Below are 23279 nucleotides of genomic sequence, written 5' to 3'. Positions count from 1 at the left end.
GGGGAACCCCATCCGGAGCAGCAGGCCCTGTCCTCCAGCCCGGCCCCTCCACCTCCGGGAAGCGGTCAAACCCTCCAGGTGGCTCTACCGCGGGGCCCAGGGCGGGCTACCCCAAGCCCTGCTCTTCAAGGGCCGCAGGCTCCACAACCAACTACAGGCCTGCAAACGCAACACCTACCCCGTCGGGACTCGCTCACCGGCCCCGCGGGCTCCCGAGGCTCCGGTCCGGGGGCTGCTCCTCGGGCGCGCTCCTCTCTCGGGGTCCCTCCGCTCCGCCTCCCGAGACCACTGGGCCAGAGGAGCCGGCTCTGGGCCCACGTCCCTCCCGGGACCTCGCTTGGCCCCGCGCTGCACATGGTCGGGCACTGCACCGCCGCCGGCCGCCCGGCCACTCCGGCCCAAACGCGGGCTCCACGGCTCGAGCTCGGAGGTCACAGTTCCAGCCTCCGCCCGGCCCACGCAAACCCTCGCCCGCACAGCCCGCTCCCGCGGGCTGCCGGCCGGCCCGGACAGCGCACCGTCCCGCAGGCCCCGAAATGCTCGCCCGCAAGAGGCCAAGACGGGGGAACCACGGCCAGCGACGACCTGGGCACGCACAGGAAGCGGGGGCGGGGCGGCGACGGTGCGCGTGCGCCAACACGCACACATCATGAGGCGCACCTGCGCAGGCGGACGCCCGAAGTCCGCCTGCCAAAGCCCGCCAGGAGCGCGGGACAAGTACCCGGACTCCAGAAGCCTCCCAGAAGTCTCCGTGCCGTCAAGATAGTGAGCGTATGAAATGTCTCCATCTCATCTGGCGCTCAAGTGCTGCTGTGCTGCGAGGGTGTGCCGCCTGGACCAGGGACTCCATTGCCCATTTGTCTTCACTCCTGTTAGGGATCAAGGAAAGGTGTGGCCTCAAGTGGGGGCTGTGTGATGGTCTCCAGGGTCCCTGGTCCCTTCCCGGCCCTGGGACATTTCGGGTTACATCTGAGATTCCCCCACCACCAGGAGAAGGGAAGGAGGGTATCATGTTCGCTTAACTGAAACGCTACAACTTTCATTCAAATCCTAGAATACAATAAATGCCCAGCCATGACACAAACTAATATTGCCCACGGAAGGAAAGGAAAATAGAAACTGTAGCTGTTTAGATTACACAACCAACACATTAAAAACTACGAAAATCAGAACGTACACACAAACCGAAAACAGAAAACAGATACCTGGGATCTTACCTCTTAAAGAGGATACTGTTTATGTTAGGTAAAAATATCATTTTTCAAAAATGGAATCAGAAGGGTAATGATTTATCACTATTTATCACTGGGGGTGAAATAATATAACTGTGTTCTTGGCCAACTGTTCCTTAAAAGCTGCTAGGGGAAAAGTTAAAAATAAAATCTCCAGGGACTTCCCTGGTGGTCCAGTGGTGAAGACTCCTAGTTTCCACTGCAGGGGGCACGTGTTTGATTCCTGGTTGGGGAACTAAGATCCCGCATGCTGCGCAGCACAGTCTCATTAATTAATTAATTAACGAACACACAAAATAAAAATAAAAATAAAATCTCTCGCCAACCGAGAAAATCCTCTCCACAAATGTAGAGATAAAGAAAACGGTTTTACTGTTGAATAACCATTAAACCAGACTGTGCTGTGCACCCACAGGTGAACCACTAATGTTTGTGCAAATGAAATCAACCTCACCTTTTTTTTTATAGCTCAGCAGATAAAATCTGTTGCATACAGGTTCTCAAGATAAACGGGAACTTGCCTCATGGGAATAGACTTGACACCACCATAAAAATGGCATACATTCTTTCAGAGTACATCCTAAATTCACCTGGTCATCTCGGTGGTTGTCCATGCTAGTTAATACCCTTTATCCAAAGGAGAAAGACAACTTCTCCTATCTCTAGGACAAGCACGTACTTATAGCTCAGAGGAAAGTGCCTAACACCTAGCCTAAACTCCCCTGGTGACAGAGAGATAAAGAAGATAGCTCTCAGGTCCTTAACATAAACATTCCTGGGTTGTAATGCTGGCAAGAGACTGATTTAGCTTTTAAAAAGATTTAGATACTTACGAAAAGGACAGAGGAAGTATTTCTATTACAAGCGTCTTGAGGAAATCCTCTAAAAACGGAAATAAGAAGTGATGATTCATGCAAATGAATAAGCACCTAACCCATTCCTGATTTCCCCAGCTGAACTGCCACATTAAATGAATCCTGCACAAAATGTGTGCTTCTCCAAAACTGCTCTTGGAAGTGGCTGCTTAGAGCCAAGAATGGTCTTTTCCAGTTCTTGCTGCTGCTGACTGTGGCCTCTGCCTGAATTCTCACTGATGAAATGCTGCTTGTGTGGGAATGACAGCGACCACACCTCCTCTGAGCCTGAGCCTGGCAAACCTCCAGGGCGCATTTCTCGCATTTTCCAAGTTCACCACGTAAGGACATCAGCTACACGGAGTACCTTGCTGGGAAGCGCCTTGGAAGGGCAGTGCGCCCATGAGCACGCCACCAGGCCTCCAGTTCTCACCTCACCCACGTGCACTGACCGTGTCTCAGCAGAAGACTGGGGTGGCCTGTGAACCCCAGCTGCTGTGCCCACCTCAACACCTCACTCTATCCCTCCAGCCCAGAGACATGCTGGGCTCCCCAGCCCCCTGCCCTGGACACTCTCTGCAAGTCTTTCTATTACAAGTTGTCTTGAGGAAATGCTCTAAAAAAGGGAATAATAAGTACAGAGTCATCCCAATGAACAGGATGTCCAGCAGTGAGCTGATGTCTCTCACGACTCACCCCTCTCTCCAAAAGGTGAAAAACTGTCATTTCATACATTTCCCCCTTTTTAAAGTTGTTGAAGCTAGGAGGGTAAACCTGGACCCTGCGATTTCACCTTGACCAGAAGCAGCAATGGCCACCTTTTAGTTTGCTTTCATTAAGATCTCTTCATATATATGGAGATTTACAATATAAAGCTTTCTCTTTTTGTATCTGCATTTCTATTAAATACAGATATTTTCCCTACTTGGTCACTTATCTATTTTTATTGAAGTATACTTCGTTTACAATATTTCAGGTGTACAGCAAAGTGACTCAGTTACATGTATTTATGTAAGAATATATGTATTCTTTTTCAGGTTCTTTTTTCCATTATGGGTTATTACAAGATATTGAACATAGTTCCCTGGGCTATACAGTAGGTCCTTACTGTTTATCTATTTTACATATAAAAGTGTGTATCTGTCAATCCCTGTTATCTTTTTAACTTAATTTTTTACTCTCACATTCTGTTATACAGACACTTAAAAAGATATTTTGTGTTCAAATCTTTCACTTTCACTTCATACTTTTCATCAGCTTGGACACTGTACTTGAAGAAGCCTTTCCCATCCTGCATTTCCTAAGTAGTTGCCTGTGTTTTCTCCTGTTTATTTTGGGTCTCTTAACATACCAATTTTATCAAGATAACTGGCACCCATCTTCAGGATTTGTAAAATCATTTTCCTCTTAAAGTCTCTCAACCATTTTTTTCAACACTAACACATCTACCACAACCAGGAAACGCAATGTTTAAGAAGAAAACTCAAGTTTGTAATCTAACAGAAAAGGACAGGCTCTTCTTTGAAGCTCAGCGACACGTCTTAATTTAAAGGCAGGGGAGGGACTTCCCTGGTGTTCCAGTGGTAAAGAATCCGCCTTCTAATACAGGGTACGTGGGTTCAAAGCCTGGGAACACTGGTCCGGGAGCTAAGATCCCACACGCCACGGGGCAATTAAGCCCGCGTGCTGCAATTAGACACGATGCAGCCTAAGAGAGATAAATAATTTTTTACAAATAAAAATTAAAAAAATAAAGGCAGGGGAAGCAGGAAAGTGACCGTCTCATGTGAATTCCTTCTTATTCAAAATACAGGTCGTAGCAGTTTACTTGGGCTGCGTCACAAAATACGACACACTGGCGGGCTTAAGCAACACAAATGCACTGTCCGACATTTACGCAGGCTGCAAGTCTGAGATCAAGGTGTCAGCAGGGTTGGTCCCCTCTGAGGGCTGTACGGGAGGATGTGCTCCAGGCTTCCTGGTGGAGAGGGCGGTTTCCTCACAAGCACATGCACTATGTATGTACCAGGTAGGTGCCTGGGCTGAACTCCGATCCCAGGGCTGCTCATCCGCAGCAGCACCAGGCCGCCGGAGGGCTTGTCACGGACCCGTTGGCAGGAGGACTGCAGGCTGACACAGACGTCCGCTCAGCTGTGGACCCATGGCCTGGCCACAGCCCTGACAGAGGCTGCCTGGTTGAAATCCAGGTCACGGTTCACCTCCCTCCTGCTTATTGCATTCAACGACGCCTTGAAGACCCCCTACTGCACCAGCCTGGGTGGCACATCCCACCCAGTCATTTCCAAATCAGAAGCATGTCAATTGAGAAGGTTAAAATTAGGCCCTGGCTCAGTGCTGTGGAATTAGAATCTGTGAGGCTGGGTCCAGGCATCTGTGTTGGAATATTTTCTCCACCTGACTCTCATGCCCAAAGGATTGTATTGACGAAGCACTTCTGCTTCACCCTACTGATACTTCTGCACGAGAGCTACAGCCGTTGTTATATTAAACTGCATCCACAGGAGGAAAAGAGAGGAGGAGAGGTGATAGTTTTGCTTATCTCCAAACACGCTGTTACTGAACCAAACTTGGCTCCACTCGCCCGCACGCACTAAAGCCAATCTACTGACACGGGTCACGGTGAAGGAAAGTGCCACGTTTATGGCAGGGCAACAAGCAAGGGGTCCAGGTATCTAGGGCTCAAAAGGCCCCCACTCCCCAGTAGCTTTCAGGGAAAGGTGTTTACAGATGGGGTGAGGCTGTTGGTGGGAATGTACACTGGTGCTGCCGCTGTGCAGAACAGTGTGGAGGTTCCTCAAAACACTAAAGCTAGAGCTACCGTAGGACCCAGCAATCCCACTCCTGGGCATATACCCAGAGAAAACCATAATTCAAGAAGACACATGCACCCCAATATGTACAGCAGTACGATTTACAATAGCCAAGACATGGAAGCAACTTAAATGTCCATCGACAGAGGGATGGATAGGGAAGATGTGGTACATATGTGTGATGGAATACTACTCAGCCATAAAAAAGAATGAGATTATGCCATGTGCAGCAACATGGATGGACCTAGAGATTATCATACTAAGTGAAGGATGTCAGACAAAGACAAATACCATATGCTATCACTCCTATGTGGAATCTAAAACAGTGATATGAATGAACTTCTTAACAAAACAGAAACAGACTCACAGACATAGAAAAAAAACTTAGGTTTACCAAAGGGAAAAGGTGGGGGAGAGGGATAGATCAGGAGGTTGGGGCTAACATATGCACACAACTATATATAAAACAGGAAATCAACAAGGACCTCCTGTAGAGCACAGGGATCTCTACTCAATATTCTGTATTAACCTAGGGAGTTCCCTGGTGGCCCAGAGGTTAGGATTCTGGTCTTTCACGGCCGTGGCCCGGGTTCAATCCCTGGTCGGGGAACTGAGATCCTACAAGCCACACAGCACCATGAAAAAAAAGCAAAATTCGGTAATAACCTAAATGGGAAAACAATCTGAAAAAGAATAGATATCTGTGTCCATATAACTGAATCACTTTGCTGTACACCGGAAACTAACACAACACTGTAAATCAACTATACTCCCAATATAAAATTTAAAAAATGTTTAAAGTGAATTACAAACGAGTGGGGTGAGGGAGAGGAGGTTGAGGCGTGTGTGGTCAGCTTGTGGACATTCTTCCGATTGGTTGGTGGTGAGGTAATCTGAGGTCAACATCATCAACCGGCTGGTTCCAGCTGGTCTGGGGTCTACGTGCTTGTGGGCAGCATGCAGTTACCTTCCTCCCCCCTGCTGGGGGCTTCAGTCTCTGCAAAACAGCTCCAAGGACGTGGCTCAGAACAGTATCTACAGCCCTTGAGGAGGAACTAAAGGTCCTTGACTTTGTTTAACGGCTACACTAGTATTATTTGGTCTTTTGGGACTCTTTTCCTTGCTTTTGGCACTTTCTCCCTTCTCTGATTAAATTGTTTGTTTCCAACTCACGGAAGGCTAGGAGGCTAAAATTTTCTAAAGACAAGAAGCAGGCAGAAGACATGGGGAGAATCCGTCCCAGGAAGGCCCCACAAGGTCCTGCTCACTTACAACATCACATTCAATCTGGGCTGTTTACGCCATTTTTGGACAACATACCAACACATCTTAAGATGGGTCCCACCCGACTGTAGCGCATTTGGACAAGGTGCGGTGGGGTGGGATTATGCAAATCCAGATCTGAAGACTAGATAAAGCAATCAGGGTATTTCACAGTACACAAGAGAAATTTTCATGGGGACAGAATACCAACCTTCTAATATTTGAAAGCCTGTTAGCCAAGAGGGAGAGTGAACTTCTGTTTTGTTATACAAGGACCCAATCAGCTGTGATGGTTGAAAGCATGAGGAACGCAAATCTGAATTCATTTGCCTCCTAACAATGCAACGTCTACAGCAGAGGGACACAGGTCCTCAAGCAGCAGTGCTTTTCCCAGCAGTGCAGACCCTGAGGAGAGCCAGGCTGTGGCAGCTCTGGAGGACCTCAGACACTCTTTGCACGGCCTCTGAGACCTAGAACATCTCAGAAAGTCCACGAGTGCAAACCAAAGAGACACTCAGTCCCTGCACCTTGGATGAACTGATTTGACTCTATGTATGCATTGCTAGGGCTAATTAGAAATATGGAAGTGATCAGAAGACAGAATAAACCTCTGGGCACATCCTGAACAACACAGATACTTCTCATCAAAGTCCAAACAATAATTCAAAAGCAAGATTCAGAGCCAAAATGTGGAAACAAACCAAGTGTTCACTGACAGATGAATGGATCAAGAAAATGTAGTGTGTATATTCACACAACAGATATTATTCACCCACAAACAGGAAGGAAAGTTTCTAATTGATACAAAGACCATTTATGTATTTTTCAAAGATTGACATTTCTTTGTATGAACAGTGAAAATTTAACAATTCCACTTTTAAGAGGAAAGGTTAGTGTTTCTTTGTAGAAACAATTAAGTCTCAGCAGTAGAGGCATAAGCACACACGTGCACACAGAGTAAACAGAACAGCGCCCCACTACCTCCCCGCAATCTGATCCCCCAATGAGCCTTGCTGATTCTCCCTTCAAATACAGAGAACCTGTTTACTTCTCTCCATCTTCTCAGACATCGTCTTCCTGGACTACCACGCCAAATTCCTAACCTTATCTGGGTCTCCCAACTTCCACTCTTACTGAATCCCCACCCCATCCATTTATGCAGCAGCCAAAATCAATTGTTCCCCTTTCAGTGCAAACTGGATCAGGACACCTCTCATTCACTGCTTTCCCACTGCACTTGGCAAACATCTGAACTTCTTCAGACCCACGGTTTTATTTCCTTCTCACTCACTGTGTACTGTGTACTGTCCACACTGGCTTTGGGGTCTAGGAAGGAAATTTTGACACAGGCTACCACACAGATGACATGCGAAGACATTAAGCTAAGTGGATAAGTCAGATACAAATGGACAAATGTTACATGATTCCACTTCTGTGAGGTCCCCAGACGGGTCAAATTCAGAGAGACAGAAAGTGGAGTGGTGGGTGTCAGGGGCTGGGAGGGGGATGGGGAGTCAGTGTTTAATGGGGACAGAGTTTCACTTGGACAGGATGAAAACATTCTGGAGATGGATGGTCGGGATGGTTGCACAACAATGAGAATTCTTTTATTTTTCCTTAAGATTTTTGTTTTACTTATTTTCGGCTGCGTTGGGTCTTCGTTGCTGTGCGCAGGCTTTCTCTAGTCGCGGCGAGCGGGGGCTACTCTTCGGTGCAGTGTGCAGGCTTCTCATTGAGGTGGCTTCTCTTTGCGGCAGAGCATGGGCCCTAGGCGCATGGGCTCAGTAGTTGTGGCTCGCAGGCTGAGGAGTTATGGCTTGCAAGCTCAGTAGTTGTGGCGCATGGGCGTTAGGTGCTCCGCGGTATGTGGGATCTTCCCGGACCAGGGCTCGAACCTGTGTCCCCTGCATCGGCAGGCGGATTCTTGACCACTGTGCCACCAGGGAAACCCAAGAAAAAAAGCAAGACTCAGACCCAAAGGGGAGGAGTGGAAGTACGAGTTGGGAGGTTCAGAAGAAGCTTCCAGTGACACTGCATGACCCTGAGTTGGCTATTTTCTTCTCTGCATCTCGGCTACCATATACTTCCTACCCTCATAGAAAAATAACCTGTCTGGAATTGGAAATTTTTCCATTTAGTCTTTTTGTGCATGTGACATTTTTATTCAGAAAAATAATCTGTGTTGAACTGGAGTTTTTTCCATTTAGTATTTTGTACATGTGACATTTTTATTCAGGTAGTGAAATCTCTGGGTCAACAGTGATACCACATTCTCAAGATTTTGATAAGTAGACTAGAACTTCTTAACTGGAATCAAGGGGCAGGCTTTGGACAATCCATGGACTTTGTGACATCCAAAGGTGCCCTTTGTGTGTGTGTGTGTGTGTGTGTGTGTGTTTGTAGACACCCTTTGAAGGGTGCGTGAGCACCTGTAGTTTTCTATGATTTTAGCTTCTCCAAATGGCTCTTGGACTCAAAGGTGCCTGAGGGGAGCGGACGTGTACTCCCCCAGTACAGAATTCTGAACGCAGTGTCAGTAAACATTCAGCCAAAGAGCTTTGCCAAATGGCGTGTTTTAACGTAACTTTTTAATCCAGTGAGTCGATGTACCTGGGATCTTTTTTTACATACTTATCTCATTCTTTATTTATTTTTTTTTGGGGGGGGTACGCGGGCCTCTCACGGTTGTGGCCTCTCCCGTTGCGGAGCACAGGCTCCGGACGCGCAGACTCAGCGGCCATGGCTCATGGGCCCAGCCACTCCGCGGCATGTGGGATCTTCCTGAACCGGGGTACCAACCCGTGTCCCCTGCATCGGCAGGTGGACTCTCAACCACTGCACCACCACGGAAGCCATTATCTCACTCTTATAAGGCTGAAACGTTGCTGCTTCCCCTAAGTTTCCTTGTCCCTCTCCCCACTCTCCCACCAGGCCGTGGAAGAGGAATGGGAGGGAGGGGGAGAGTCCAGCAGGGAGAGGACAGTGCACCTGCTGGGAAGCGGTAAAGAGGGGTGCAGGGTGGGAGGGAGGGAGACACAAGAGGGAGGGGATATGGGAACAGGTGTATATGTATAACTGATTCGCTTTGTTATAAAGCAGAAACTAATACACCATTGTGAATCAATTGTACTCCAATAAACTTGTAAAAAAAATTAGAACTACCATATGACACAGCATTTTCACTCCTGGATATATATCGAAAAAAATAAAACCAAAAAACATTAATTTGAAAAGATATATGCACCCTAATGTTCATGGCAGCATTATTTACAATTGACAACATATGGAAGCAAGCTAAGTGTTTATTAAGAGATGAATGGGTAAGGAAGATGTGATATATATACATACAATGGAATACTACTTAGCTAAAAAAATTTTTTTTTGAATTGAAATTGTATCAAGTATCTTTTCCGACCACAATGCTATGAGACTAGACATCAATTACAGGAAAAGAGCTGTAAAAAAATACAAACACATGGAGGCTAAACAATACACTACTTAATAACGAAGTGATCACTGAAGAAATCAAAGAGGAAATTAAAAAATACCTAGAAACAAATGACAATGGAGACATGACGACCCAAAACCTAGGAGAGGCAGCAAAAGCAGTTCTAAGAGGGAAGTTTATAGCCATACAATCCCACCTTAAGAAACAGGAAACATCTCGAATAAACAACCTAATCTTGCACCTAAAGCAATTAGAGAAAGAAGAACAAAAACATCCCAAAGTTAGCAGAAGGAAAGAAATCATAAAGATCAGATCAGAAATAAATGAAAAAGAAATGAAGGAAACGATAGCAAAGATCAACCAAACTAAAAGCTGGTTCTTTGAGAAGATAAACAAAATTGATAAACCATTAGCCAGACTCATCAAGAAAAAAAGGGAGAAGACTCAAATCAATAGAATTAGAAATGAAAAAGGAGAAGTAACAACTGACACTGCAGAAATACAAAAGATCATGAGAGATTACTACAAGCAACTCTATGCCAATAAAATGGACAACCTGGAAGAAATGGACAAATTCTTAGAAATGCACAACCTGCCAAGACTGAATCAGGAAGAAATAGAAAATATGAACAGACCAATCACAAGCACTGAAATTGAAACTGTGATAAAAAATCTTCCAACAAACAAAAGCCCAGGACCAGATGGCTTCACAGGCGAATTCTATCAAGCATTTAGAGAAGAGCTAACACCTATCCTTCTCAAACTCTTCCAAAATATAGCAGAGGGAGGAACACTCCCAAACTCATTCTACGAGGCCACCATCACCTTGATACCAAAACCAGACAAGGATGTCACAAAGAAAGAAAACTACAGGCCAATATCACTGATGAACATAGATGCAAAAATCCTCAACAAAATACTAGCAAACAGAATCTAACAGCACATTAAAAGGATCTTACACCATGATCAAGTGGGGTTTATTCCAGGAATGCAAGGATTCTTCAATATACGCAAATCAATCAACGTGATACACCATATTAACAAATGGAAGGAGAAAAACCATATGATCATCTCAATAGATGCAGAGAAAGCTTTTGACAAAATTCAACACCCATTTATGATAAAAACCCTGCAGAAAGTAGGCATAGAGGGAACTTTCCTCAACATAATAAAGGCCATATATGACAAACCCACAGCCAGCATCGTCCTCAATGGTGAAAAGCTGAAACCATTTCCACTAACATCAGGAAAAAGACAAGGTTGCCCACTCTCACCACTCTTATTAAACATAGTTTTGGAAGTTTTAGCCACAGCAATCAGAGAACAAAAGGAAATAAAAGGAATCCAAATCGGAAACGAAGTAAAGCTGTCACTGTTTGCAGATGACATGATGCTATACGTAGAGAATCCTAAAGATGCTACCAGAAAACTACTAGAGCTAATCAATGAATTTGGTAGAGGTGCAGGATACAAAATTAATGCACATAAATCTCTGGCATTCCTATATACTAATGATGAAAAATCTGAAAGTGAAATCAAGGAAACACTCCCATTTACCATTGCAACAAAAAGAATAAAATATCTAGGAATAAACCTACCTAAGGAGACAAAAGACCTGTATGCAGAAAATTATAAGACACTGATGAAAGAAATTAAAGATGATACAAATAGATGGAGAGATGTACCATGTTCTTGGATTGGAAGAATCAACATTGTGAAAATGACTCTACTACCCAAAGCAATCTACAGATTCAATGCAATCCCTATCAAACTACCACTGGCATTTTTCACAGAACTAGAACAAAAAATTTCACAATTTGTATGGAAACACAAAAGACCCCGAATAGCCAAAGCAATCTTGAGAACGAAAAATGGAGCTGGAGGAATCAGGCTCCCTGACTTCAGACTATACTACAAAGCTACAGTAATCAAGACAGTATGGTACTGGCACAAAAACAGAAAGATCAATGGAACAGGATAGAAAGCCCAGAGATAAGCCCACGCACATATGCTCACCTTATCTTTGATAAAGGAAGCAGGAATGTACAGTGGAGAAAGGACAGTCTCTTCAATAAGTGGTACTGGGAAAACTGGATAGGGACATGTAAAAGTATGAGATTCGATCACTCCCTAACACCATACACAAAAATAAGCTCAAAATGGATTAAAGACTTAAATGTAAGTCCAGAAACTATCAAACTCTTAGAGGAAAACATAGGCAGAACACTCTATGACATAAATCACAGCAAGATCCTTTTGGACCCACCTCCTAGAGAAAAGGAAATCAAAATGAAAATAAACAAATGCGACCTAATGAAACTTCAAAGCTTTTGCACAGCAAAGGAAACCATAAACAAGACCAAAAGACAACCCTCAGAATGGGAGAAAATATTTGCAAATGAAGCAACTGACAAAGGATTAATCTCCAAAATTTATAAGCAGCTCATGCAGCTCAATAACAAAAAAACAAACAACCCAATCCAAAAATGGGCAGAAGACCTAAATAGACATTTCTCCACAGAAGATATACAGACTGCCAACAAACACATGAAAGGATGCTCAACATCTTTACTCATTAGAGAAATACAAATCAAAACTACAATGAGATATCATCTCACACCAGTCAGAATGGCCATCATCAAAAAATCTAGAAACAATAAATGCTGGAGAGGGTGTGGAAAAAAGGGAACACTCTTGCACTGCTGGTGGGAATGTGAATTGGTACAGCCACTATGGAGAACGGTATGGAGGTTCCTTAAAAAACTACAAATAGAACTACCATATGACCCAGCAATCCCACTACTGGGCATATACCCTGAGAAAACCATAATTCAGAAAGAGACATGTACCAAAATGTTCATAGCAGCCCTATTTACAATAGCCCGGAGATGGAAACAACCTAAGTGTCCATCATCGGATGAATGGGTAAAGAAGATGTGGCACATATATACAATGGAATATTACTCAGCCATAAAAAGAAACGAAATTGAGCTATTTGTAATGAGGTGGATGGACCTAGAGCCTGTCATACAGAGTGAAGTAAGTCAGAAAGAGAAAGACAAATACTGTATGCTGACACATATATATGGAATTTAAGAAAAAAAAATGTCATGAAGAACATAGGGGTAAGACAGGAATAAAGACACAGACCTACTAGAGAATGGACTTGAGGATATGGGGAGGGGGAAGGGTAAGCTGTGACAAAGTGAAAGAGCGGCATGGACATATATACACTACCAAACGTAAGGTAGATAGCTAGTGGGAAGCAGCCGCATAGCACAGGGAGATCAGCTCGGTGCTTTGTGACTGCCTGGAGGGGTGGGATAGGGAGGGTGGGAGGGAGACGCAAAAGGGAGGGGATATGCAAACATATGTATATGTATAACTGATTAAATTTGTTATAAAGCAAAAAAAAAATTAAAAATAAAGATGAAGAAAAAAAAAAAGAATAAAATTTTGCCATTTATGACAAAAAAAAAGAGGGGTCCGGATACCTTGAGGGGGGTTTTGGAGGATGGGCAGAGGTTGGGTCAGTGGCAGGAGATACCATTTACCCCTGATCTCTGGGACAAGTGCACGCATAGGTCTGACAGTTACTTGTGCTTTCCTTCAAACTGGTTTCCTTCAAACTCCGATGATGACATCAGAGGCTTCCGACCTTCCCGATTGGATGGACCAGACTCCTTGGTGCTTGGCAGCAGTAGTAGACAACAGAATCTCGCCAGAGCTTCTCTCCACTGACAGTTGCCCCGCAGCTTGGAGAAGGGACGACCACTTGTGTTTAGCCCAAGTCCAGAAGAAGAGTTGGGACAAAGCAGAGTCTAGGCTTCGAGGAAGGGAAGAGTCTGGGAGACATCATGGACAATCGTCAACCGACTTCCCAGGCTGAGGAGCTGAATTCCCAGTCCAGCTCTTCAGGGTACCCCCTGGAGTTGACTGTCTATGAAGAAAGCCCAGGACCGTCAGGTGAGGGAGCTGGCATGAGAAGGAATTTCAGAGATTTGACCAGTAAGGAGGAAAGGGTACAGAGGTCGGGAAGGAGCACCTGCATAAGGTGCCTATGAAAGAAAGGAGACATTCAGAAAGCCAGGGATTGAGGGAGGAGAGCACAGGAGCTGGGGACACGGAACACCTGGGGAGCAAGAAACAGGGTTAGGAGATGAGATCCAAGGATGAGAGAAGGGGAGAGAGGAAACAAGGGGAGGGTTCTTTTTTTTTATTCCTGGTGGGAGAAATTATCTACCATGAGAAAGAGTTTCGAGGACGGGAAGCTGGACAAATGACAAAAAGAGTCAGGGGAGGGATAGGTAGATGTGGACAGAGAAAGATGGAAAGATGACTTGGGGCAAGGTCAGCGGTCTGTGAGACTGGAAAGCACGGGGGTGCTTCGGGGGGGAGGCGGAGTCGGGGTGGGGTTGGGTGGTCACCAGTGGCTGAATTCCCAAGACGAGAGCGTCATACTGTAGTCTCTTCTCCTTCGTCAGCTCCCTGGGCTGGTTGCAGCCCCCCGCCTCAGCGCCCCGGCTGTAAGAGGAAGAGGTCAGTGGCGTTCAGAGCGGAGGTGGAGGGCAACACGGCCGCTGAGGCCCAGGACACCTGGGTCGTGGAGTTGCTGAGTGGGCTCAAGATGAAGCTGAAGCGACAGCGGGTGTCTTCAGTGCTGCCTGAGCACCACGAGGCCGACACCTGGGTCGTGGAGTCGCTGAGTGGGTTCAAGATGAAGCTGAAGCGACAGCGGGTGTCTTCAGTGCTGCCTGAGCACCACGAGGCCGACACCTGGGTCGTGGAGTCGCTGAGTGGGTTCAAGATGAAGCTGAAGCGACAGCGGGTGTCTTCAGTGCTGCCTGAGCACCACGAGGCCGACACCTGGGTCGTGGAGTCGTTCAGTGGGCTCAAGATGAAGCTGAAGCGACAGCGGGTGTCTTCAGTGCTGCCTGAGCACCACAAGGTCTTCAAGTGGATGCTTGGTAAGGACCCACCGCCCTGCCCAGCAACCTCCAATCCTATACTTGAAAAACAAACAAACCAGAACTTCCCATGACTACACTTTCCCAGTGGAAAAGAATTCCCTGCTACTTGGTGCGCTCTCCGTCCCTGGCGGACTGTCTACGGATAAAGGATACGGGGGACACATAAAAGATACAGGATGAGGTTAGACTTAGAAATGATACAAGACTAGGTTAGATTTAGAAATGATACAGGATTAGGTTCGCTTGGTTTCAACTGTACCCGAGACTCTAGCTCTTACTGGCCTTTTGAATCTTACTGGCATGTTCGGGGTGGGGGGAGGAGGGGCTGACAAGCCATCTTCACCCCCTGACATGACTGTCAATTGAGACATTGGCTGAGAGTATCTTGATGCCCTCTGCAGGTACGTGAATGCATGATGAAGGGGCATCACTCCCTGTCACTCGGCCCCCCCAGAAGGGGAGTCACCCCCTTTCCTCCCACAGTGAATGGTCTTCCCTCCCCTCTTTCCATCAGCTTCACCCTGGGCCACATCTTGGCATTTCCCCAGGGGGGCGCGGTTCACCCTCTTGGCTCTGGAATGCTCCCACGACAGCCCTGTTCCCACTGGCAACATCTGCCCTTTTTTCACAGAGGATCCCGTCGTTAAGAAATTCCTCGCCTGGGACAAAAACCTGGAAGTATCTGACAAGGTAAGTCACCCACTGAGATGGATTCCTGCTCCAGCGCCTGTTCTAGGTGGGCGCGCTGGGTGCTTTCTACACCCACGTTTCCACTCCCCTCCTAACCTCATGCCTTGTCAACACTTCCCTCCAGGGGCCTCGAGGTCCCTTCTGGGATCTGAGCCCCAGGAGTGCCCCTTTGGTGGTTGCTGCCTAAGTCCCCTCTCCTCTCAGCTCCTGGGGACTCGCCTTGGCTCCGGTTCATCGAACACCGTCCTGTGCCCGCGGCCCTAAGTCCACGCCCTCAATCCCAAAGCCTCCCATCCTTGGAGCGCCGCCAACTCTGACCTTCTGTCCTCTCCCCTTCCCCAAACAATCAGGCTCACCCCACACGGGGGTCTCTCCTCCAAGTGGCACCACCCATTCCTCGTCCCCTGCTCCCTTCTCCCTCCCACTCTTTCTCCTCTTCCAGGATGTGACCTCTCTCCTACGTTTTTTCCCCTCTTTCCATCAGTATCTCCTGTCGATGGTGATAGCGTATGTCAGCCGGGCCGGGCTCCTCTCCTGGCAATTCCAGAGAATCCATTTCTTCATAGCTCTGTGAGTACCTTGCTCCATCCCCGCCATCAATATTCAACACCCTGGGAGGGCAGAGGGAGAGACGTGGGGCTCTGACCTTTCATCTATTTTTTTAAACCCCTTTGTACTGACTCTAGGTGTGAAAATGACAGGATTACGGTACCGTGGTTTCTTTTTCAAACCATGTTCTGTTTTTTATAGCATTCATTGTCAAAACAAACTACCCTAATGTCAATTAAAACACTGAAAGAAACAAAGCAAAACGCAAAACTTTCCTAAGAGGAGAGGAAGAAAGAACTGACACCATCCTGCCCCCGAGTAACAGACTTGAGACGTTTCCGGTTCGAATTCTCCGGTCTCGGGTCTTCCGACATCAGCACCAAGTGTGATTATCTTCCGTTTCTGCATTCCCACGACAAATGCCACAATCGGGGCCCGTATCACATAGCACGGATTTGGTGTCAAATGCTCCCCACTGATGTTTCTTCCAAGTCTCCCAAGCCAGTTGGCTCTATTTGCCTGAACATCCTTCCAAAACACAGGTCTGACCGCTTCACACAATTTCATTGGCTAATGACATGCCAAATCAAGGCCAGAGTTCTGCGTTGGGATTTAACTCTCTCTGCAATCTCCAGCACACCGTCCTGATACTTTATTCCTGTGTTTCACTGCTCCTTCCAAATACCCTGCCCTCTAAGTTTCTATTGAGCTTTCTATCCAGGTATCTTTGCCATACATTTATCTGAAGAAAACGACCTTATCCTTAAAGTGGGTTCAAACACCAAAACCTTCACGATGCCCGATCTCCCTAACTTCTGCATCCCAGAGGCACTTTAGTTCAAATTGTATTATAATGTGATGCTTTGCATTATAGTCATTTCTTATCTCCCCCCTTCCCCTTCCCCGGTCCCACTAGACTAGACACCATGTGGAAGGCAGGTCTCGTCAAAATGTCAATGCATTCCCAAAACACTCAGCACAATTCTTTTCATTGGGCAAATGTTTGTTACTGTGAGACTTCTAGGTAATCAGTATTGCATTTGGCCATGAGATAAAATGTTCATTCATTCATTCATTCATTCATCTAACAAACCTTATAAAGTACACCCTACATGCTGGGGAATATGAGGTGGTGGGAACAGAGATTCACAAAAGGCTGTTGAATTCATGCATCAATATGAACCAAGCCCTAAATGTGTCATTTGCTAGGAGAGGGATGAATGCAGAAACAGATCAGATCAGCTCCTGCCCTCAGGAACTGTACATGTACCTACAACATAGGAAGAGAGGTGTGTGCACATAAAACAAGTTGAAGGGAACGGGGGTTTGGATCGTGTCCTCATCATCAAGGTGTGAGAGGCACCCTTCCGAAGGTCCTGCCTGGCAGTGGCTCCTTGATGACTGGGCGGCTCCCGGTGACGCTGGGCAGGGCTGGGTGGGTCGTGTGAGGATGCTCAGCCTGCCTCTTTTCTGGGAAGCTGATCTCAAGTGGAGGCCCTTCCTGTCCTGATGACAGCGACCTGATGTCTTTCCCCAGCTATGTGGCCAGCGACATGGAAGAGAACAACCAGGCCCCCAAGCAGGCCATCGTTTCGTTCCTCTATGGAAAGAACAGCTCGCAGCATGCCTTGTTCCACAAACTGCGTTCCCAGTTCATCCGTTCCATGGGCTGGAAGACATGGGTCACTCGGGAAGAGTGCGAGCAGGTGGGTGGGCTGTGGCGGTCTCGGGGAGGGGGAGGGACGGAGAGGAGGTGGGGATCATGGGGGACTCGGTTTGGGACTTGGGGACAGACGAGAAAGAACCGGAGGCGGGGCAACGGGAGGCAGCGGCATCCTCATTGCCAGGGGCTGTTTGTCTTTCCAGATCCAGGCTTTTGATCCAGAGCTCTGGGTGTGGGGAAGAGATCGCGCCCTCTTGCCCCAGAGGCCCCAGGACCACGCAGGCCTGAGGTCATCGGCCTGCGCAAAGGTAGGTCTGCGTGCGCAAAGGTGCGGGTGGAATGACGTGTTGTCTACTGAGGAAATCGGAGGAATCCCACTGCTGGACCCACATCACCTCTCACACTGTGAAGGGGGCCAGCCAGGCACACAGCCACGTGCCGACTCTGCGCCAGCCACGGACTGACAGCCACACACAGACACCAGCACCGCGAGGCCCGTGGGCACCAGACCTCGGGGAAACCAGTTTGTCCCAGACGCATGGGTCTCACTGAAGTTATTTCACCCAAAGCAATTGGGTCCAAATAACAGCTTTGACGAGGTGGTGATTCTTTTCCATATACTGCGTTTCCAGTTTCTCTTTTTCATTCATTTTTGGCCTTACATCCCTCAGGGTTATGGGTTCTAGCATTTATCTACAACAAAGTAAATGTCTACAAACAGGATATTAGATAGAACAGCCCACACGTTCAATAAGAAAAGATGAATTATGACTAGCTTTATATTCCTCCAAATTTACTTTCAAATTGCCTATGGCCAGATCACCTGTGACTCTTTATTCCCCCTGACTCACCACTTCTGGACCAATGATTCCTCTAGTACAATTCACCTTTTCCCCCTCACGTTTATGGTCAAGGGGGTTTATCACAACGACTGAAGGTTAAGGAATGCCATCTTCAGCATGGCTTATTACAATTGACACATTAGAGTTCTAGATGTGGGCAGAGGATTGAGCAAACATTTGGTTTAAATCTTGCAAACTAGCTGCCTTCGTCCATTCAACCTGCCCTACTACAGACCGCGTTGCTTAGAAACAACACAGCACGGTCTCTTTTACAAGGGCAATAATCTCATTCATGAGGGCTCTACCCCATGACCTAATAACCTCCCAAAGACCCCACCTCCTAATACCAGCACCTTAGGGGTTAAGATTTTAAGATTTCAACATAAGAATTTTGGGGGACACAAACATTCAGCACATAACACTAACCAAGTTTAGGGCTGAGTATTATTTAAACATTAGGACCCAGGGACTTCCCTGTTGGCACAGTGGTTAAGAAACCGCCTGCCAATGCAGGGCACACAGGTTTGAGCGCTGGTCCGGGAAGACCCCACATGCCGCGGAGCAACTAAGCCCGTGCGCCACAACTACTGCGCCTGCGCTCTAGAGCCCGCGAGCCACAACTACTGAGCCTGCGTTCTAGAGCCCGCAAGCCGCAACTACTCAGCCTGTGCGCCTAGAGCCCGTGCTCCGCAACAAGAGAAGCCGTCAGGAGAAGCAACGGAGAGTAGTCCTCGCTCACCACACACAGCAACAGAGAGAAAGCCCACACACAGCAACAGAGACCCAATGCAGCCAAAAATAAAAGAAAGAAAATAAGTAAATAAATGAAAACTTAATAATAACATAGACATTAGGATGCAGGGTTAGGGTTAGGGATCCGGCCTCAGGTCTCCTGGTCCACGATGTTGACTTGTCAGTGATGTCTGTAGTGTGCTTCCAAGTTCAGAATTTAAGTGGTGCCAAAGGACCAAGGTGAGTTAAGACTAAAGCAGCCTTCTCCAAATGCCAGCTCCCTGAGCAGAATCACCTGGAGTCTGGGCTATAAAGCAGATTACTGGGCCTGACCTTGGGTGCATTCAGTAGTTTTTGGAGTCAGGGTCACCAAAGTCCAAGAATCGCACTTGAAAACAATGAATGGTTCAGGACTGGGGTTCAGAATGGAGAATTTGAGATAAAACTCCAATCATAAATGAGTCTCAATTCTGGTTAGAATTGACTAAGAATGTGAAAACCTTTATATCTGGACAGTTGCCACTTTGAAATCTGACATCCTTGCTCCTTCTCTTACTTCCAGATCACAGAGCCCAGGAGAGATGAGGATGTTCAACAAGAGGTCAATCCAGACACTGACGACAGCCGTGAAGAAGGAAGGGAGAAGCCTCTTGTGCAGATCATCGAGAAGAAGCCAGCATCTTCTAGAATGAGCGGAGGCCAGTTTTCGTGTTATACTCCTAGGAGCGGGGTGTGCTTCTAGGAGTCTGTGGCAGGACAATAAGAAAACAGGGTTTATTCAGATTCCACCCTTTTGGAAGGCACCACCTCAATTTTCAGATCATTTCATTTCCATCTCCCCTGAGACGAACATTGGAGGTCCCATTTTTTATACACTTGTTTGCCCCAGTCTAGAAGCATTTGAAGGTGGAGTGTAGCAGCTCAGAATAGGAGGGAATAACATTAAAATATATAATTAGGAAAAAAAAAAAATATATATATATATAATTACAGCCACAGGGTCATGACTCATGACTTAAGTTTCACTGGCTTATTTTGAAAATGTCACCTATAAAATTATTGTATTTTTATATTTTATATTTATATATTTATTTTAAATAGTTTTGAAATAGTCTTCATTTTGAAACATCTTATTACTACAAACTTTTGTGATGAGAACTGTAGCTGTTGTATATTTACACATATATACAGTTTTACTCACATTTTCAAGAGAGATTGTTGATTTTATCTATTACATCATATTTCCATTCTACTTATAGCATAGTGGGTATTTCCTCCCAATTCTTGTAAGCATAAATTTTGTATTTTTTTAGTTCTCATTATTGAATTGTGGGAATTCAGTCCTAATTTTTTAACTTGCCTCAGCATGTTTGTATGTTATTTTAGATTGTTCAAGAGTACCGTGCGATGCAGCTTTTGGGGAACTACAATAAAGACGAAAGTCTTCTCACAGTCAGGATGTGTGTGGTCATTACCAGTCGGCTTCGCCTCTTTGCTGTCCAACGAGGTGTTGCTTAATGGCGTTGTGATTATCCAACCACATTTCTTAACTCTGAAAAATAGTCCTCAATTATTTTTCATGTAGAGAAAACTACAGAAGATGAGGCAGGTCTTGCATCATTCAGGACTCCAATACTGAGAGACAACTCTTGGGTAAAAGGAAAGATAGCTTTACTGAGGAAGCCGGCAGTCCAGAAGAGAGGTGGACTCGTGTCCCGAAGAACCAACTCTCCCCTCCTGAAGTTTTGCTTGAGGACTATACAGGGAAAAGAGAAAGGGGCTACATGTTGAAGAGAGGGTTACAGGGTGCGTGATCAGCTCACGGTCATTCTTCTGATTGGTCAGTGGTGAGGTAACGGGGACTCAACATCATCAGCCTTCTGGTTCCAACTGGTCTGGGGTCTACGTGCTTGTGGGCAACATGCAGTTAACTTCTTCCACCTGCTGGGGGTTTCAGTCTCTGCCAAACAGCTCCAAGGATGTGGCTCAGAATATTACCCAATAGCCCTTGAGGAGGAACTAAAGGTCCTTGACTTTGTTTAACAGCCAAGAGACGATTATTTTGTCTTGGCTGTTTTTTCGGCCTCGCCACGCAACTTGCAGGATCTTAGTTCCCTGATCAGGGATCGAAAACAGGCCTCTAGCAGTGGAAGCGCAGAATCCTAACCGCTGAAGTGCCAGGGAGTTCCTGACGGTAGACTTTAAAAAAAAAAAAAAAAAAACAGACCAAAAGGAACACAGTTTTAAGGAAGCTTAACTTTCTCAGAAATGCAGAAATTTTGTTGTGCATTTATTTTCTTTCTTTTTTTCCCCCAATACATTTATTTATATATTTATTTATTTTTGTCTGCGTTGGGTCTTCCTTGTTGCACGTGGGCTTTCTCTAGTTGCAGTGGAGAGGGGGCGACTCTTCATTGCGGTGCGTCGGCGTCTCCATGCGGTGGCTTCTCTTGTTCCGGAGCATGGGATCTAGGCACGTCGATTCCAGTAGTTGTGGCTCACGGGCTCTAGAGGTTTTTTATGTTTTGCAAGTATTCATCAGATGTTTATTGCTTGAATGAATGACAAATAATTTCTTCCAACAATCTTCAAACTGCTTAACACTATGACAATATTTAGCGTTTCAAATTTCACGTGACCTTAGTCTTTCCGTGCTCTAGTTTCTAAAAGCACGTGGGATCTTCCCGGACCAGGGCTTGAACCAGTGTGCCCTGCACTGGCGGGCGGATTCTTCACCAAGGAGCCACCAGGGAAGTCCCTGTGCATTTATTTTCAAAAAAATAATAAGGCCGGATGAATTCAGAACTAGGTGCAGAAACCTCTTCCAGTGAGATACAGAATCTCTGCTGTTTAGGCAGATTTAGAGAACAACTTTTCCAACCACTTATTAAAGAGACCAATACTCCATGAAAAAAATTTATCATTTGTACAGAGAGAAAACCAAACTCCAGCTTTGCATCAATATAATATTTGCTACTAAGAGAACCATAAGCTCTTTTTTGAAAATCTCTGGAATAAACATCAAAACTGAGCTGCCTTCGGCTCAGACAAATAAAATTCCCTTTCTACCCGTCTCCTACAACTTTCTATACCCATTCAGGTTGTGTCCTTCACTATCCTCTTTCTGGTGCTGGAACAATCAGTCATTTTACTTTAGGACCAAACGATTTTTGTTCCTGTTAATAAACAAAACTACATCGCATTATCTTGCATACAAAGTTGTACCTCTCGGTTGCTGGAACCAAGCAGGACCATGCAGGGCCCTTCCATGTCCCCTGCCTCTTGTCTGTAAAATAGCTGCAGTCTCCCAGGCCTCCCCTGAGTCACCAAAGAACAGGTTCAAGCAGTTACTGATTAGGACAACAGCAGTCACAGAATCTTTAGTTCCTCCCGAAGGACATAAGTAACAGTGTCAGACACACACTCCTAACTTGTTTTGCAGATACTAAAACCACTACAAGAGGAGAAAGCTAACTGTATGATGACCAGACTGGAGCTATGACACAAGCTGCTCCATCTTGAGCAGACCTGAACCAATGGCTTACACAATTCCAGGAACTGGCCTCAAGGAAATGGGAACAAACCAACACTGGAATTGAAGATTAACTGTGCCTGAAACAATCAACATGACACTGACCACACCGCTGCATGACCAATTTCAAGAGGATGGTCAGAGCTGACTGTGCTACTCTGCACGGAGCCCCCACCGGCACAGCCCAGAGACTTCCCGTCTTTTCCCTATCAACCCCTTTTCCCTCTCATTGGCAACTGGGAGATGGTATTGGGGACACTAGCCCACCATCTTCCCAGGTTGCCAGCTTCCTGAATAAAGCATCTTTCTTCTTCCACCAACCCTTGTCTCTGGAACACTGACTTCTGAGCGATGAGCAGCTGAACCTGAGTTCTGTTCCAGCCGATAACATCACTATGGGTCAAGCCTCATTCATAGTATATTAATACTAACTTTGAACCAAAGTTACTTCCATTTCACAAAGAAAACTAGGAGTGAATGATTGACAACTGCCCATCACACATCAGCATTTCAGGCTAGCACAGCTCATGAACACACATAACACAACTTTACACAGCCACAAACATCCCTTACACAACTTATTCAAGTGGCAGAGACAAACACATTCATTAACACACCCACAGACAGAGCCTCTAGGTAACAAGTAAACATATGCAGCAAGAGCATATAACTT

General features: G+C 46.1%; 2 protein-coding genes across 2 annotated transcripts in view; one reads left to right on the top strand and one right to left on the bottom strand.

Moving 5' to 3' along the window:
• Window positions 1-23279, bottom strand: part of LOC309808905 (uncharacterized protein) — a gene marked incomplete at its 3' end in the record, with an annotated part of 163168 nt that overhangs the window by 93144 nt on the left and 46745 nt on the right. The window contains exon 3 of the mRNA XM_082629475.1: window positions 198-869. Coding sequence (XP_082485601.1) covers window positions 198-651 — 454 coding nt within the window. The 5' untranslated portion in view covers window positions 652-869. The remainder of the gene's footprint in view (window positions 1-197; window positions 870-23279) is intronic.
• On the top strand, window positions 13486-20035 carry LOC309808904 (speedy protein E4-like; the record flags this gene model as incomplete). The annotated part of the gene is made up of 6 exons (XM_082629474.1): window positions 13486-13594; window positions 14113-14334; window positions 15230-15288; window positions 15773-15858; window positions 17375-17543; window positions 17704-20035. 6 exons carry the CDS (start codon window positions 13486-13488, stop codon window positions 17962-17964), a joined length of 906 nt encoding a protein of 301 aa, XP_082485600.1. The 3' UTR covers window positions 17965-20035.

Source organism: Mesoplodon mirus, assembly GCF_964341445.2.
Source record: "Mesoplodon mirus genome assembly, chromosome: 7".
NCBI classification, from domain to species: domain Eukaryota; kingdom Metazoa; phylum Chordata; class Mammalia; order Artiodactyla; family Ziphiidae; genus Mesoplodon; species Mesoplodon mirus.
Note: the sequence above shows the minus strand (reverse complement) of the source record. Positions and strands in the feature narration are given on the sequence as shown.